Genomic DNA, 17829 nt, shown 5'->3' with positions numbered 1-17829 from the left:
ACTCCTCTTCCTGGGATGCGGAATCTAATTTTTTGATACTTGACGGAGGTTACGGCATCCATCTTTATCAGCCAAGGTCATCCTAGAATCTCATTGTAAGAAGACGGGTCACTTATTATTGTAAACATCTACTTTGAGACAACTAGCGGTGTTTTCATGTTAAGTATAATGTTGCCGATAACAGTCCAGGTGTGTCCATTGAATCCAGTGATACCTCCGTTTTTCCAAGCCTATCTTCTGAATTATTGAGAGCTGAAGTAGGTTGACCGCACTTCCGTTGTCAACCATCATTTTGTCGACTATAGTGTGGGCTAGTTGGACAGATACCATTACAGTGTCATTATGTGGGAAATTGACGCCCTCATCATCTTACTTAATGAAGCCAACGATGGGTTCAAGTTAGGTATTGACTGCTTGGACCTATGAGACTAGTAGAGCCTGCTGGATCTTCCTTTTCTTGGAGTTATTAGTGGCCCCCAAGTGCTCGGATTCGGTGAATATGTCATTGATCCGAATTGTCTTGGTTGGTGGCTCTTCATCGGCGTCTGCGTTTCTCCTAAGATGCACAGATGGCTTGTCTAAGTATCTGTCAACCTTGCCTTCTTTCACCAGCTTCTCTAGGTAGTTCTTCCAAGTATAGTAGTCGTCAGTTGTGTGACCATGACTTTGACGGAATGCGCAGTACTTGGTATGGTCCAACTTGGAAGTATCTCCCTTTGATTGTTTTGGCAGCTTAAACCATGGTTCGCTCTTAATGTCGCGGAGGATTCGGTGGGATCACGATCGAGAACTTAGAGTAGTTCTTGGGCGTCGGGCCTTCTTTAGTCGTGGATTGGTCCCTACGCTTGGCCTCCTGCCTATTTTTGTTATTGTACTACTTCATTTCCTCATTCTTCTAAGCTACTACCGATTCTTTTCGAGGCTACACGAGTACCTTGTCTACTCACCGATCCTCGTCCCAAAGTGCATATTTCTCTGCCAGAGCAAAAGAGTCTGCCAAACTTAAATCTTCTTTCATGATCAATTCTCTAAACAGTGGGTAGTCTACTAGGAGTCATTTTTGGAAAGCTGCACTAGTTATCGAGTCGTTGCATCTGACTATCTTTGCCCTCTCTGCTTTGATCCTCTTCACATAGTCGCGAAGTGACTTCTTTGGGTTTTTCTTAACGTTGAACAAATGGTCGGACTTCTTCTTGATCAAGAGGTAAGATGAATACTCCTTGGTGAAAACCAAAGAAAGATCATCGAAACTTCGGATGGATTGTGGCGGCAGGGTGTGGAACCAATCTTGCGCCTCGCCTTGTAAAGTGGTGGTGAATATCTTGCACATAAAAATGTCATTGTTCCAATAAAGGACCATTGTGCTTCGGTAGTGCTTCAAGTGTCTCTCCGGGTCTCCATCTCCTTTGAAGGATGTGAAATGTGGCATGCTGAACTTGCATGGAGGCTTTACCTGCTCGATCTCGTCCGTGAAGAGTGACTGGCTTATGTTGGTCATGTCTCGTCGTAATGGCTCGTCTGTGACCTTGTTGCGTTGGAAAACACATAATCACTCGGTCATGAGCCTCTCTACTTCTTCCTGAATTTACCTTTCTTGGGGTAGCAAAGTGTTGTGTTCCTTTCATGTGCAAATATAAGGATAGTATAGTGGCACAAGTAAGGGTGTCGTACCACAATGACTTATTAGACCTCTACAAGTTACGAGCTTTATGTGAACCGACCCTAAATAAACAATGAAACTAACAAATTGAGTTTGGATTTTGATTTGAAAAGTAAAGTAACTTAAAATGCAAGAGAATGTAAATATGAATAATAGAATGATTCAGAAATGATGGGAACGGAATTAGGGATACCGATTTTAACATTTACAAACCAATTCCATGAAAATTAAGTCAAAACGCATTCAACTCTCCTATCTGCAACTATGGTTTGTTTTACTCATTTATGATCATCCATTTGATGTGTGGTTGTGATTAAGTACTCCTAATTTGCAACCTAGTTGTGATGTTTAACTTAGATTTCCAAATAAGAATCCATTAAGAACAAGAAAACTTCAAAGAACCAAAGAAATCACATGGCAGGATGTATGCATAGCATTTTCTTCAATCATTCACATGTCTACCAAGATTCAGCATGATGTGTACCATAACCTTGATCAAATAATTCATAAGCAGCCCTAATGGTAATCAAACATTAAGATTAACAAACAAATTAAATTATAAAATCAGTGAAAGAAACAAGAAAACAGATTGATGAATCGAAAACTTTAACTTAATAACAAAGAATAGTTTTGCAAGGCTACATCGAAATCCCTAGTTATGAACTTAATTACACAACATGATTATAGAATATATAAATATCAAGAACAACATGAGTGAAACTAAAGTTCATAGAAGAAACCCCCTTGAAGCAATTCTGATGTTGAACTTCTCCAATAACAACGTGGCTGCGTGGTTTCTTCAGTGGCAGCGGATGATGAAGGGAAATACAGTTTTGTTTCTAGAAGAAAGGCCAATGAAAGAGAAGAGAGAGAGCTCTGGGCGTCCCCAAGGGGGGCTTGTCCTAAAGTGATATGAAACCCTAGTATTTATATGCTAAATGGGGCTGCAAGATATTTCAAAGTGATCCTAACAACTTAACCTTTATTTTGCATGTTTTTGCCTTATTTGGCACCTCCCAATCAGGCTAGATATCCCCATTCCTTTCCCATTCTGTTCCTGGTCTTCTAACAAGCCAGATTTGTCTTGGATTCCTTATTTGGACTTCAAACAAGTAACAACTTAATTTGGGCTCCAAAATAGGCCACTAAACTTCTATCCACGTTTGAATAAGGGTCAGCTCCAAAAATGGCATGGTTTCACTTCTTTTGCCTTCAAATTGATACTAAAGTACATGTAATTGCACACTAACACAAAATAAGGTAAAATGCAACCAGTTTAACTCAAAAACATCACAAAGAGACTAGGAATGGATGATATAAATGCATGAAATATATACGTTATCAAAAACCCCCAAAACTAGTTTTCGCTAGTCCTCGAGCAAAACTATAACTAAAAACACACAAAACTATAAAATATAATTATACCACTTTTGTTGGCTGAACAATTGCACTGAGCATGTGCAACAAGCCTTTAAACCTCTAGGTGTCCCTAGTCGGAGGAGTTGTGTCTCCTGATGATTTACAATGATGATGCCCACAAACTAATAAAAACTAATGAAAGCTTAGTCATACATCCAAACCAAAAGTCTACCACTTCAAAGAATTGTATCCTGTGTAAAGTGTAAAAATATTACTCCATGTCTCATGAGTTCAAAGACACCATACTCAAATGTCAAAGATTGAATTCACCTCAACTCTAGTCTTCACAAATATCACTCAAATTTTCACTCAGATCTTAAGGTGTAGTCTCTCCACAAATACATGTGAGTGAAATTATGTAAAAAGGATTAAAAAATTCTCACATATGAAATATGAAATAAATATTACATCAAACACTGATCCCAATGTGCATCTGTCCTTGGACTAACATGGTCATTTTATTTTGGATGGAAAATTAAATAGAAATTGGATGTCAAAGATCTTCGGCCAACTACGTATATAACTTGTTCAAATCAAAACCACTGTCACATGTACTTTACAAGAAAATGAACATAAATCAAATAATCCATATCATTAACAATACAAGACCCACACATTAAACTATTAGAAATATCATATAGCACACAACTAAAGCAACTGTATCAGACAACTCTTGCATTTATAACTTGTTCGAGGTTACATGACTATATTTCTTCTACTTAAGCCTCAACGATTACCTTTCCGGTTGCATGTCCATCGATACTCTTAGCCCATGCATCTTCGGCCTTGCTCAGAGGATGCGTCGAGTCGATTACCGTCTTGAGCTTTCCTTCCTTCACCAACTTAACAAGATACTCAAGGTTCTCAGCATTGACATCAGCAAACAGCGGCACCAGCCGCTTCTTCGAGAAGGAGAGTTTCTGCAGAGCAAAAGTAATAAAGGCACTTGGACCGGGAGTGATGTCTATGACCTTCCCGTTGGAACTCAAATTAGGCTCAAAAGTTGACCAGGGAACACCGGTACTGGTTGTGCAGTGGACCACGACATCATATTTCCGACCAGATGGGCTCTTCAGAGCTGCTCCTTCCGGGGTCTTGTAGTCAAGAACCTCATCTGCCCCTAAGCTCTTGACAAATTCAATGTTACGAGCTCCACAAGTGGCTGTAACATGGGCATTACCGAGCTTGGCTAATTGGACTGCATACTGACCCACACCGCCAGAGGCAGCAGTAATCAATATGTTCTTTTGCTGGCCACTTCCGTCAAGCTTGACCCGAGCAGCTTGCGTGAGACATTGGTGAGCTGTGACGCCAGCAATAGGTAAGCCTGCAGCTTCAGCTGCTGAAACTTCGGGTGGCCTGGCCACTGTCATGTTCTCACTAGCTGTGGCGTATTCAGCCAGTCCACCTCCAATCTATCCATATGTAAGATGACAACAGAAAATTGAGGCATAGATATAACAAACGAGATCTAAATGGTGAACTTCTTGTATGCACAATGAGCTATTCAAAAAGGTGAAAAAGTAACCAAAGGAATAAGATAAACGCTCACAGCGATGGTCATATATGCCACAACTTTGTCGCCCGGTTTGAACTTTTGGACGCCCTCTCCAACTTTTACAACCTCTCCAGCAACATCAGTAACTGTTTTCAATGATATCATTACCCGAAGTCAACAAACCAAGCTACCAGCCTAAGACTCACAGACGTGAATGCATAAACCACAAAACAACTCGTCTCGCAATATAGGAGCAATATCCATCCATTTTAAAGTCAAAGCATAAATTTGTTTCATAATCCAGCTAATTTATCTACCTCACAACTCTCCAAATACTTCAACGTATGATGAGAGTTTTATTAACAACATGAACTAATCTGTAACCTTTATGCCCAATTCTAAAAGAGGGCAATCTCTTTGGGACACCGAGTAGTGCATGATTTTGTTTCAAACGCCGTAGTAATTAATCAACATTAGGTAACTTTATTAATCAATTCAATGTTGTCGTAATTAATCAAATTTTGGTAACTTTACTTTATCATCAGTACATTGCCTGGCCTGCGGCAGCTTATATGACACCAATTGATTTATGAAGGATCCTCAAACATTAATTGACTGGAACAGGGTGATTATTGAAGAATTTAACAAACATAAGTAACTAAACTTCACCAGATTCTACAGGTAGTGATAGAAAATTTGCAAAACAAGCACTGTATAATCATAGAAGGAAAACTTTTGAAAAGGAGGCAGGTAAAAAGCTGGAGTCTTCAATTATTGTTGAGAGATTTTTCAAAATGCCCAAAACACAGGGCGGAATATCACATGTTATTATACAATTGGAGGAAAGTTTTTTATTTTTTAAAGTGTCCCTCTAATTGTAGAATGAAATGTGGTGTTCCGTCCCGTGTATCAGGCACGCTAAAAAATATGCCGTCCTTGTCAAACAGTTTTTACCAACATCAACTTCGAATACTTTGAACAGGTAAAATATACATGTACAAAGGCCTTGTTTGGCGTCAAGGGCTGGACATGAATTAAAATGGATGTCAAACTTTTCAAATGTTTTGTAAGTTTAAGGTAAAAGATGGGTTATTCAAGTAGGAAACCTAATCCATTCTTTAACTTCAACTGAAATAACATTTGGGAGTTGTTGACGTGTATCTCTTTTTTTATAACATACCTTAGAATGTAGAGTTATCCCTTTCAAGTTTCAATCAATCTTCGATACCAAACAGGTCAAAGTTCCTACCAAGATGATCAACTTGATTATTTACCAGGTATCTGAGGAAATTTTTTGGGCAAAAAAGGTCGTGCCACGCCTTTCTGAATTCTCCAATCCAGTGGGTTTATACTAGCTGCTTCCAATTTCAGCAAAACCTCGCCTTTCTTCGGAGTGGGTATTGGAACCTCTACATGCTGCAACAAATTTCATAAATAAAATACCGATACAAAAATTATAGAACTCTTCTTTTTTTTTTCCCTTATATAACTTGAGTTTTTTTTTTTTTTTTGGTTTCACGCCAAAGAATATTAAGCATTTCGTAGAAAAATAAATAAATAAAAGGAAAAATGTAACAGATAAAGAAAAAGGAACCTGTAAACCAGAAGCTCCTCCACCATAGCCGACGTACTGCACCGCATGCATAAGCTTCGACGACATGCCTGCCATGCAAACTCTAGTCGGAAGTGTTAAAATATAAATGTTTAAGTTGCTATTTATATCAATCTCTATATATATATAAAGCCAGCAGGCCAATATACAACCAGACCAGGACTTGCTTATTGAGAATAGTCAGACGGATGAAAAGTCAAGCCTTGCAGAAGAAGAAGTTGAAGTCAGAATTTGCAACGGATTCTTTCCTCCCCTTTCCTCCTCTCCGATTTGAACGGTTACAGTTAAGTCACGTCGATATTTTATATAATTCAAAATAAAAAGAGAAAGACAAAATAGAAAATGTGAAATGAGGAAAGGGAAAAGAAAGGAACGAGGAGAGGAGAGAATTCTAGTCCTAAAAGGTGATGAAAAGAAAAGTCACAAGTGAGAAAGTACGAACTGAAAACTCTCCACCACCACACAAACGACGGCCTTAGCTGTGTAGGGGCCATATGATCAGAGAGGCGGAACGAAGAGTCGCATCCACCAAATCAAGGCTTGTAAAGGAGAATATTGGCACGGAACAACCAGAATCTATTAACAAGAAAATATGAACATTAGATCCCAAACCTTATCATTTACAATACAAGACCTACACATCATTGGAAGATATAACAAACGACACAACTCTAGATAAGTACATAATGTTTGCATATCCCATTAAAAACCACTATGTATCTTGTCTACTTAAGGTAGCGTTTGGTACGCAGACGGGACGGGACGGAACAGATGTTCTGTGTTATGTTTGGTACGTGCAGGACGGAACAAGACGGTTGTTCCGTCCTGCGTTTGGTAGCACATGGACGGAACGGAACCAAAAGATTAAAATGACTAAAATACCCATGTTCCGCTGTTGTTTGGTACAATTTTATGGGCGGAACGGGACATGACTCTTTTTTTTTTTTTTTTTTTTTTTTAATAACTTGTTCAAATTTGAACACTATTATCCATTATTTGTTTTTCTTGGTCCAAATTTTAATAGGTATATGTTGTGTTTCACATGCAAACCCCTTTAAAATTTGTAATTTTTCCCGTTTTCTACACCTCCATTCTAATTTTCACCACAAACCCATCAAATTTTATTGTGCAAATTGCAAAACCCACACCCCAATTCAATTTTTAGTCCCTAATTTTGGTCCTTTCAATTGTGGGTTGTTGTTGTTAAGGATGGATTTATAAGATGTTACAATCCTATCACTAAGGAAATAAATAATTTACATAAAATCATAATAAACTACGAATCCCAAGAATACAAGAATATATACACAAAAGTTAACAAATTGTTGAAGAGAGCTGGAGTATTCAAAGTAGGTGTGGATGGTTGGAGAAATGGCAACGAGAATTAAACTCTTCTAGTGAAAATTTGATGAAATGGAGTAGAAGAAAATTTAACAGAGGAAGGGAGGAAATTGATCATCTAATGCATTATTTGGGTTGCCTCCATGATAATTGGGAGGAACATGGTGAGCAGATTAAGGCCTTGATAAAGTGTATTAACAAATTGAAAGAAAGAGAAAAGAAGTTTTAACTAGGTCTCGAATCAAATGGATGCAGGTTGGGATTCTAACTCAAAGTTCTTTCACTAGACCACCATATAGAATAGATGATTTAATACAATTGAAAAATTGCAAAACATTCAAGGGGTATGGATAGAGGAGGCGAATGTTACATGGTAGACAGTGGAAGAGCATTTCAGCAACTTGTTCATGTCTGGGGGTTAGCAAGATTGGGGGGCTATCCTTGACTATGTTATCCTAATAATATCAGAGAAGGTGAACAATGATTATACAAAGCCAATTAGCAATGACGAGATCAAGGATGATTTGTTCCCAATAGGGTGTTTAAAGGCTCTAGGCCTTGACGGTTTTGAAAGAGATTTTTCCCATTCCTTTTGGATATTATCTCGGAAGAGATCAATGGCCTAGTTCAGGATTTCTCGAGTGGGGGAACAAGCCCCAAGCACCTTAATAGGTTCTACAAACATTAGAATTGGCCTTGTTTAGAAGGACACCCCTCTAAATATTCCCCATTGCAGGAACAAGGCAAACCACATAAGAGCACATGACAAATGTTGAAAAATATATAAGTTTAATGATCATGCATATCGTAAACATTTTAGGGTTTAAACATTTAGAACTTAAACAAAGAAAATGAAATATGCATAACTTAAACATGAAATATCCGAAATCAAACATTCGTCCTGACTTAAAAAACAAATAATGTCTTGCTAAAGTAATAATGAAAACACTTAGAAGTTGATAAAGTTCCCCATACTAAAACCACAAATACTAGAACCTCAAAGGCTCTCCATAAACACTTTAATGAAATCTGGCTTCAAACACTACTATAAACATCATGCTTGAAAATAAGTCTTGCATAACCGACATCAACCTTTTAATGCTTATAACCGACATCAACTTGAACAGCTAAATCCTGAAATCCACTAAGACCTAAAGGCATTAACAAAACCAGCTCACTCACTTCAAATCAATATCCATACAAATATGATAAAGTCAACAAAACCCAAATTGCTTACCTTTCCTATGAGATAGAAAGGAGAAAGATTTATCTTTCAAGCAAACACCCACAGGAACAACAACCATGTTGCCCAGAAAGCAAGAAAAGCACCTCAAAGGAGAAAACCTAAATCAAATCAAAGTACCAAAACCCTGATGCCCAAAAATCCCCTTTTTTTTTTTCCCATTTCACAAAATACAAATTACAGATTGATATGTATTTACTCAAGAAACAAAATCAGAACCATACAACTCAACAATCAAGAACACAAAGGCATCCAAGAAACACCAAATTGACCAAACTGACCGTCCAGAAAGACAGATTGAAAGCGGAAACAGAAACCAAAGAAAAAAATGTACCATACCCAGATGAGAAATCGCCAAAAAAAACTAGTATTTTGCTGCACTCTAGTTGATACAAAATATCAAACACAAACAGAGAACAAATACATAAACAGAGAACAAATAAAAAATATTTGAACAATCGAAGAAAGAGAGACCGAGAGCTACACGAAAACAGATCGAACCTGGAACCGAGATGCAGAGCTGAAGATGCTACGGAAGAGGATGAGGAGGAAGGTTCGCAGAGCTGCTACACGGAAGATGCAGAGGTGAAGAGGCTACAGGGAAGAAGATGAGGAGGAAAGGGAAGATGCAGAGGGAGGAACACGACGGCTGAGAAGAAGAGGGATAGTTTTTAGGGTTTGTTATATGATTTTTTATGTAAATTTTGAAAAAGACAAGGGGCATTTTTGTCTTAAAATTTTGGAAATTTCTGTCCCACAGACGTGGAACAACCCGTTCCAGGGTGGGGGTGTGGAACAGAAAATCATCCAAAATCTGTTCCATGGAACAGCGCGTTCCACTCATTTTAGGCACACCAAACGCGGGACGGAACGCCTCGTCCCACTCTGTTCCGTCCCGTCCCGCGTACCAAACGCGACCTAAGGCTCGACAATAATCTTCCCAGTTGCATGTCTATCAATACTCTAAGCCCAAGTTCTTCAGCCTTGCACAGAGGATGTGTCAAGTCGATCACTGTCTTGAGCTTTCCTTCCTTGACCAACTAAACTAGATACTCCAAGTTCTCAGCCTTGAAATTCATGAGCAGTGGCACCAGCTGCCTATTTGAGAAGGTGAGTTTCTTCAGAGCAAAAATAACCAAGGAACTTGACCTTCCCGCTGGCACTCAAATTAGGCTCAAAAGTTGACCAGAGAATGCAGAGTGGACCACAGCACCATATTTCGGACCAGATGGACTATTCAGAACTCCTCCTTCTGGGGTCTTGTAATCAAGGACCTCATCTGTCCGTAAGCCTCTTGACAAATTCAATGTTACAAGCTCCACAAGTGGCTAACATGAGTGTTTCCGAGCTTTGCTAGTTGGACTGCATACTGACCCACACCACCTGATGCAGCAGCAATAAAAATGTTCTTTTGCTAGCCACTTCCGTCGAGCTTGACCCCTGCATTGCGTGATAGGCTGGTGAGCTGTGAGACCAGCAATAGGTAACCCTGCAGCTTCAGCTGGTGAAACTTCCGGTGGCCTGGTCACTGTCATGTTCTCACTAGCAGCAGCATACTCGGCCAGTCCACCTCCCTTTTATATGGTAACAAACAAAGTGAGGCACTGATGATAGCAGTGACAAACAAAGGGAGACCGACCTTAACCAAAGGAATAAAATGAACATGTACAGCTTGGGAAAGATATGCCACAACTTTAATTGTCGCCCGGTTTGAAATTTTAGGTCCCTTCCAACTTCTACAACCTCTAGCTCCAGCAACATCAGTAACTGTTTTCAATAATATCATTGGTCAATGTCAACATACCAACTTACCAGACTCACAGACATGAATGCATAAACCACAAAACAACTCAACTTGCAATATAGGAGCAATATTCATCCATTTTAAAGTTAAAAGTATAAATGTGAGGATAATTTTATCGACAACATGAGCTAATCTGTAACCATTATGCCCACTTCTTCAAAGAGAGCAATCTCTTTGGGACACACAGCCAAACAATTAACATATTTACATCAACCCCAACAATATTTACTTAACAATAACCCTTGGATTAGTCCACCAAAACAAAGCTTGTAAAAGATAAATGTTTGCAGGAAACTATCAGAATTAGTGTATTAACAGGAAAATATGAACATTAGATCCAAACCGTGTCAGTTGCAATACAAGACGGAAGACCAACACATCATTGGAAGACATATCATAAAGCGCACAACCACCTGTATGAGATAACTCTTGTTTAAGTACATGAAGATATAAGTTTACATTCCATTAAAAATATCAGTAAGATGTTACATCTTGTCTACTTAAGGCTCGACGATGATCTTCCCGGTCGCATGTCCACTGATACTCTTAGCCCAAGCATCTTCAGCCTTGCTCAGAGGATATGTCGAATCAATCACTGTCCTGAGCTTTCCTTCCTTCACCAACTTAACGAGATACTCCAGGTTCTCAGCCTTGGCATTCATGAGCAGAGGCACCAGCTGCTTCTTTGAGAAGGTGAGTTTCTTCAGAGCAAAAGTAACCAAGGCACTTGGACTGGGAGTAATGTCTATCACCTTCCCGTTGGCGCTCAAATTAGGCTCAAAAGTTGACCAGGGAATGCCGGTTGCACAGTGGACCACAGCATCATATTTCCGCCCAGACGGGCTATTCAGAGCTGCTCCTTCTGGGGTCTTGTAGTCAAGAACCTCATCTGCCCCTAAGCTCTTGACAAATTCAATGTTACGAGCTCCACAAGTGGCTGTAACATGCGTGTTTCCGAGCTTTGCTAATTGGACTGCATATTGACCCACACCACCAGAGGCAGCAGTAATCAGTATGTTCTTTTGCTGGCCGCTTCCATCCAGCTTGACCCCAGCAGCCTGCGTGAGACACTGGTGAGCTGTGAGGCCAGCAATAGGTAAGCCTGCACCTTCAGCTGCTGATACTTCAGGTGGCCTGGTCACTGTCAAGTTCTCAGTAGCTGCTGTGTACTCGGCCAGTCCACCTCCCTTTTATACGACAACAAAGAAAAGTGAGCCACAGATGATGGCAGTGACAAACAAATGAAGATAGAATTTAACCAAAGGAATAAAACGAACACTTACAGCTTGGGAAAGATATGCCACAACTTTGTCGCCAGGTTTGAACTTTTGGACCCCCTGTCCAACTTCTACAACCTCTCCAGCAACATCAGTAACTGTTTTCAATAATATCATTAGCCAATGTCAACAAACAAGAGTGTACAAACCACAAAACAACTCGTCTCGCAATATAGGAGCATAATTTGTTTCAGAATGTTGCTAATGTATCTACCTCACAACTCTCCCCAACGACACGAAACTGATCAAATTCCGGTAAATTTATCAATCAGTTCAACGCTGTAGTACTTAATCAAACACCAGGAAAAACAGAAATTACCGGGTGCATAAGGGAATTTGCGGGGCAAAAAAGGCCGCAACATGCCTTTCTGAATTTTCCAATCAATTGGGTTTATACTGGCTGCTTCCAGTTTCAGCAAAACCTCGCCTTTCGTCGGAGTGGGGATCGGAACCTCTACATGCTGCAACAGACATACAATTTTGCATTAACAATTTTTTAAGGTAGCTCTCACCGGTACTACTTTCTCCATCGATTTTTATTGCCCTTCAAAATCAAGGGCACATATGCATTGCAGCATTTTCTCACGGGTCCTCAATCATTTCTTCGGTTTTTTTTTTTTTTTTAAATTTATTTGGGATTTCAGGGCCTAAAATTATACAAGTAATACATTTTCATTTTACACCGAAGAATATTGAGCATTAATGAAATCCCAGAAGCAAAAATCACCAATAAGAATAAAAGACATGAGAAATCTACAAAATAATGTTTTTACAGAAAGTAGAGAATCGAAAAGAAGGAGGCAATCGGAAAGAAAGAACCTTTAAACCAGAAGCTCCTCCGCCATAGCCGTCGTACTGAACCGCATGCATAAGCTTCGACGCCATTGCTGCCATACCCTGAGTCGGCAGAGAGGTAGAGAGGGGCGAGAGAGAGTGCGTGTGTGTTTTGCTAGATTCTTTGTGGGAGAGGCTTTTGACGTCTTGTATACCAGACGTGGACGCACAGCAAGTTGCCAAGTGTTATATTGATGTGAATGACGGAAAAAACAACCTGTTATTTTATTATATTCATTCGGTTTTCGATTTTTATCGATTTTTTTATTACCAAAATATAAAATTTGGTGTTTTAAGAAATTCTATGTAATTAAATATTGATCACTTATCGATTAAATAGTGAAAACGAAGTCAAATATATGTTGACCTCAAATCGATTAAATACTAAAGCATTGTATCGCACATTTTAAGGACCTAAAAATGCACTTATTCAGAATTTAAAAGGTCATCCAACATTATTTCTTGAAAAATTATGATCAAAAAATGGTATGCGGAGAGTATATCGAAAAAAAGAAAATTGTAGGCGAAGAGTACTGACTTTTTAATAAGGAAAATTAATAAAAAATGTTTGAAAATTTTAAATTTTAACGATAAGATTCAAATAAAAGGTAAAGTAAATAGTATCCGGATTGACTTTTTAGTATAAAAATATGATTTTTCATTAAAGTAAACAGTACCTGAAGTTTTTCGTTGAAATTTCCTTTTTAATATAGTAAGCTAACTACAATTTACATGATTTTTAAAATTGTATCAATTTATATCTTTTGAATATTTGAACGTATTAATGTTCATTAAGCTGATGAGTTTTTCGGTCAATATGATGCAAATGTAACTTACAAATCATCGCAATTATGAATTTCATAATCACCATATCATCAACTTAATGAAGATTTAAACACTAATAAAATGGTACAAGTAAAAACCTTAGGGGGCAATGCGAAAAAATATAGAGGGTGTAAAATGTAAATAGCCATAATATAATAGGATGTACGGGATGCACACCTAACAGACTCACTATAAAATGTACTTAACAATAAAATTAACATTAATTCATATCCAAACCTTATCATTTACAATACAAACACCCACACATCAATGGGCGATATCATAAAGCACACATGAAATTTACATACCACTTAAGAAACACTAACGCATATATACATGAGTGGTGTTATCCACACACCTTTATTTACTTTTCACATACCCTTCTCAATTTCCAACCGTCGAGCTGAATGAATTGAAAAGGATCAAAAGATAGAAATTAACAAAGGGTGTGTGAATAGAACTACCCTGTATCTTGTCTACTTAAGGCTCGACAATAATCTTTCCAGTCGCGTGTCCATCCATACTCCTTGCCCAAGCATCTTCAGCCTTGCTCAGAGAATGCGTAGAGTCGATTATCGTCTTGAGCTTTCCTTCCTTCACCAACTTAACAAGATACTCCAAGTTCTCAGCCTTGACATTCAGAAACAGTGGCACCAGCTGCTTCTTCGAGAAGGTGAGTTTCTTCAGAGCAAAAGTAACAAAACCACTTGGACCAGGAGTTATGTCTATGACCTTCCCGTTGGTGCTCAAATTAGGCTCAAAAGTTGACCAGGGGATGCCGGTTGTGCAATGGACCACAGCATCATATTTCCGACCAGATGGGCTAGTTAGAGCTGCTCCTTCTGGGGTCTTGTAGTCAAGAACCTCATCTGCCCCTAAGCTCTTGACAAATTCAATGTTACGAGCTCCACAAGTGGCTGTAACATGCGTGTTACCGAGCTTTGCTAGTTGGACTGCATACTGACCCACGCCCCCAGAGGCAGCAGTAATTAATAGGTTCTTTTGTGGGCCGCTTCCATCCAGCTTGATCCCAGCAGATTGCGTGAGACACTGGTGAGCTGTGAGGCCAGCAACAGGTAAGCCTGCACCTTCAGCTGCTGATACTTCAGGTGGCCTGGACACTGTCAAGTTCTCACTAGCTGCAGCGTACTCAGCCAGTCCACCTCCATTCTATCCATATGTAAGATGACAACGAAAAATGAGGCACAAATATAATAAATGAGTTCTAAACGTGAAACTTCTTATATGCACAATTAGCTCTTCAAGACGGGGAAAAAGTAACCCAAGGAATAAGATGAACACTCACAGCATGGCTCAGAAAGGCCACAACTTTGTCCCCTGGTTTGAACTTTTGCACTCCTTGTCCAACCTCTACAACCTCTCCAGCCACATCAGTAACTGTTAATATCATTAGACAATGTTAACAACAAAAACCTACGAGTCTAAAAACTCAGACATTGATAACTTAAATCATCAAACAGCTGGCCTTTCAATGTAGGAATAGATGAATGCCATTTTAAAAATCAATACACAAATTTATTTCAGAATCCATCTAACTCAAGCACCAGAAAAATCATAAAAAAAAAAAAGCACCAGAAAATTCTCCCAAGATTACAAATAGGAATCAAGTGTAAATGAGAAGTTTCATTAAAAACACGATATCATCCTTAAACCATAATGCTTACTTTTCAATATTCAGTTTTTAAAAAAAGTCTCATCCGCACACCTAGTTATTCAATGATGGAGCAAACCAGTCACACCCAGTACCTTGTACAACAGTTGGCATGTTGCAGCTTATAACACCAGTTGAATGTTGTCATGGTACCTCAATATTTTAAGTAGCCCGGTGCAGAAAATTTATCGGATAGTGAGTAGACTACACATCAGTGGCATTACCAAATCATCTTCCAATATACTATCTAATCGACTCGAAGACTCACAAAGAGGATGATCGATCATTCTAAAAACAAAGGCCTTGTTTGGTGTCAAGCATTGGACTGGAAGAGGTAACACGCTTGACTCAATGGATGTAGAACAAAAAATTGGATGCCAGCTTTCACATGTTGTCTAAGTTGAAGATAGATGATTGATTAGTCAGAGACTCACAGAGGATTAAGTTATCCTTTCAATCCCCACAAAACGGTAAGAGTTAATTTTCCTCCATTACTAATCCTCCTTCTAACTTCAACTTAGACAACATTTGAAAGTTGCATCCAATTTCTCTTTAACGTACATTGAATCTAGTAAGTTATCCATTCCAAACCAAATCCTAGACACCAAACGAAGGCCAAAGTTCCTACCAATACGATCAACTTCTTGTGTACAACACTACAAGTTAATCTGAATTTATAACAAACAGATCACTTAAAATCTTATTAATTTTACTAGACGCTATGATTGGACTGTCAAATTATTTACTCAGGAACTCACAAGCACAGAATTACCGCTGGGAAAGTTCAAGATTGATTGTAACTTGTAAGAAAAAGAATTTGGTGAAATTCTTGCAAGCAAAGAAAGCAGAATCATTCACCAGGTATGTGAGGAAATTTTCGGGGATAAAGAAGCCGAAGCATGCCCTTCTGAATTTTCCAATCAACTGGGTTTAGAGCAGCTGCTTCCAGTTTCAACAAAACCTCCCCTTTCTTCGGGGACGGGACCGGAGCCTCCACATGCTGCAAAACACAAATTACAGGAATAAAATACACATAAATTCCAGAAGGAAATATCAAAGAAGGTAAAACATATGAGATAAATCTACAAAATGTAAGACCAAAAAAATTTGCAGAATAACAAAAGGGAAACTGTAGGAGTTGAAGAAAGAAAAGTGAGAACCTTTAAAGCAGAAGCTCCTCCGCCATAGCTGTCGTACTGTACCGCATGCATAAGCTTTGATGCCATGTTGCCGTACCCTCCTGAATCGGCAGAGACAGACGAGACAGGATTCAGATTTGTAGAGAGAGAGAGAGAGAGAGAGAGGGAGGGAGAGTTGCTAGATTCTTGTGGATTGGGTTTCTGACGTCTTGTCAACCACACTTGGAATTAGTTCAGTTTGCCACGTGTTGAATTATGATAATCGACGGAGATAACCCTCTGATTTTGATTGACTTTATTTGAATTTCAATATCTTCCTCCTAATTCATCTGAGAATTGGTTATTGAAATTTAATTCAACGATTACAAACAAATATCTATTTTTAAAATTATTATAACTTTAGTCTTTAGATATAATTTCAATAGTTTGAATCCTCAAACTTGATAAATTAAATGGAAAGGTTCCAGAGATGATTTCTTTCAAACTGTATTCACTTGTAAATATATCATTATATAAAAATAAGTTTAGAACTATTTTGAAGTTGTGGTGCTTTTAAAAAAAAGTTATTAAAAAATTTGGACACCAAATGTGTTTAGTAAAATAAAAGAAAAATGTTTCTTTTTTAAGACTATGTTAATGACAATAAAAAAGTAGAAGTATGGTCTACCATGCTATTATGCTTTTTCAAAAAAAAAAAAAAAATTCTTCAAAATATTGTGAATAGTGTCTATTTAATGAAACTTTCAAATGATAAGTATACTCATGTATACTACACAAGATTACAATTTTTATCCTTGCATTATTCTCTTTGAAAATTTTTATAAGGGTGTGATATCCACACATCTTATTTTACTTCTCACACACTTTTTTAATTTTCGGTCGTCGGATCGGATGAATTGAAGAAGATCAACAAACAGAAATTATCAAGGAGTGTATGAGAAGTAAAATAGGGTGTGAATATAGCACACCACAATAATAACTCGTTGAATATTATAGTCTTTGTAATCATTTAACATATTCACAACAGTTTTATATAAAAGTTTACCAAATATTTAAAATATTGTTTTTTTTTTTTTTTGTTAAAAGCATTTTTACAAAAACAAAAAATTTATCAAATACTCAACAACTTTATTTTACAGCTATTTATTCTTACAGTATAACAAAAGTATTTTTTTCAAAAAACAGCAATACCAAACTAACCTTTAGTGTTAGAGCTCGTGAAGGAAGAGTAACTCGATTAGCCTATTTCATCTTACATCTATCATATTATTAATTTAAATAGATAATCAGACGATTAAATAAACACATCCATTAATACAATTTCAAAATCTTGTAAGTATTTATAATGGGACAAAATTGACACCCAGCAATAATAATAAAAATTGACAGGTAACAACCCCAAGGGGTAGGTCGATGAGGGAGCAAAAGTTTAGAACTCACAACCTGAACCGTAGTTAACATTGCCGACTGTAAACCGTAGTTAACAACAAAATGAACGTTATTTA

The 17829-nt window shown here is 38.1% G+C and overlaps 3 protein-coding genes and 1 pseudogene across 3 annotated transcripts; all 4 read right to left on the bottom strand.

Moving 5' to 3' along the window:
- Positions 1–3589: 3589 nt before the first annotated feature.
- LOC137726707 (chloroplast envelope quinone oxidoreductase homolog) lies at positions 3590–6271 on the bottom strand. Its single transcript, XM_068465642.1, has 4 exons — positions 6172–6271; positions 5852–5993; positions 4632–4723; positions 3590–4494 (listed from the first exon to the last, which is right to left on the bottom strand). Exons 1-4 carry the CDS (start codon positions 6244–6246, stop codon positions 3799–3801), a joined length of 1005 nt encoding a protein of 334 aa, XP_068321743.1. The 5' UTR covers positions 6247–6271; the 3' UTR covers positions 3590–3798.
- Positions 6272–9618: 3347 nt separating this feature from the next.
- LOC137724796 (quinone-oxidoreductase homolog, chloroplastic-like) lies at positions 9619–10559 on the bottom strand (annotated as a pseudogene).
- Positions 10560–10943: 384 nt separating this feature from the next.
- On the bottom strand, positions 10944–12826 carry LOC137725356 (chloroplast envelope quinone oxidoreductase homolog). Its single transcript, XM_068464013.1, has 4 exons — positions 12674–12826; positions 12174–12315; positions 11861–11952; positions 10944–11764 (listed from the first exon to the last, which is right to left on the bottom strand). Exons 1-4 carry the CDS (start codon positions 12746–12748, stop codon positions 11078–11080), a joined length of 996 nt encoding a protein of 331 aa, XP_068320114.1. The 5' UTR covers positions 12749–12826; the 3' UTR covers positions 10944–11077.
- Positions 12827–13710: 884 nt separating this feature from the next.
- On the bottom strand, positions 13711–16505 carry LOC137725507 (quinone-oxidoreductase homolog, chloroplastic-like). Its single transcript, XM_068464222.1, has 4 exons — positions 16346–16505; positions 16044–16185; positions 14820–14911; positions 13711–14683 (listed from the first exon to the last, which is right to left on the bottom strand). The coding sequence occupies exons 1-4, from the start codon at positions 16409–16411 to the stop codon at positions 13994–13996; spliced, it is 990 nt and encodes a 329-aa protein (XP_068320323.1). The 5' UTR covers positions 16412–16505; the 3' UTR covers positions 13711–13993.
- Between the last annotated feature and the right edge of the window lie 1324 nt (positions 16506–17829).

Source organism: Pyrus communis, chromosome 2 (genome assembly GCF_963583255.1).
Source record: "Pyrus communis chromosome 2, drPyrComm1.1, whole genome shotgun sequence".
Classification (NCBI taxonomy): domain Eukaryota; kingdom Viridiplantae; phylum Streptophyta; class Magnoliopsida; order Rosales; family Rosaceae; genus Pyrus; species Pyrus communis.
The sequence above is the reverse complement of the archived record's forward strand: the minus strand, read 5'-3'. Positions and strand labels throughout refer to the sequence as shown.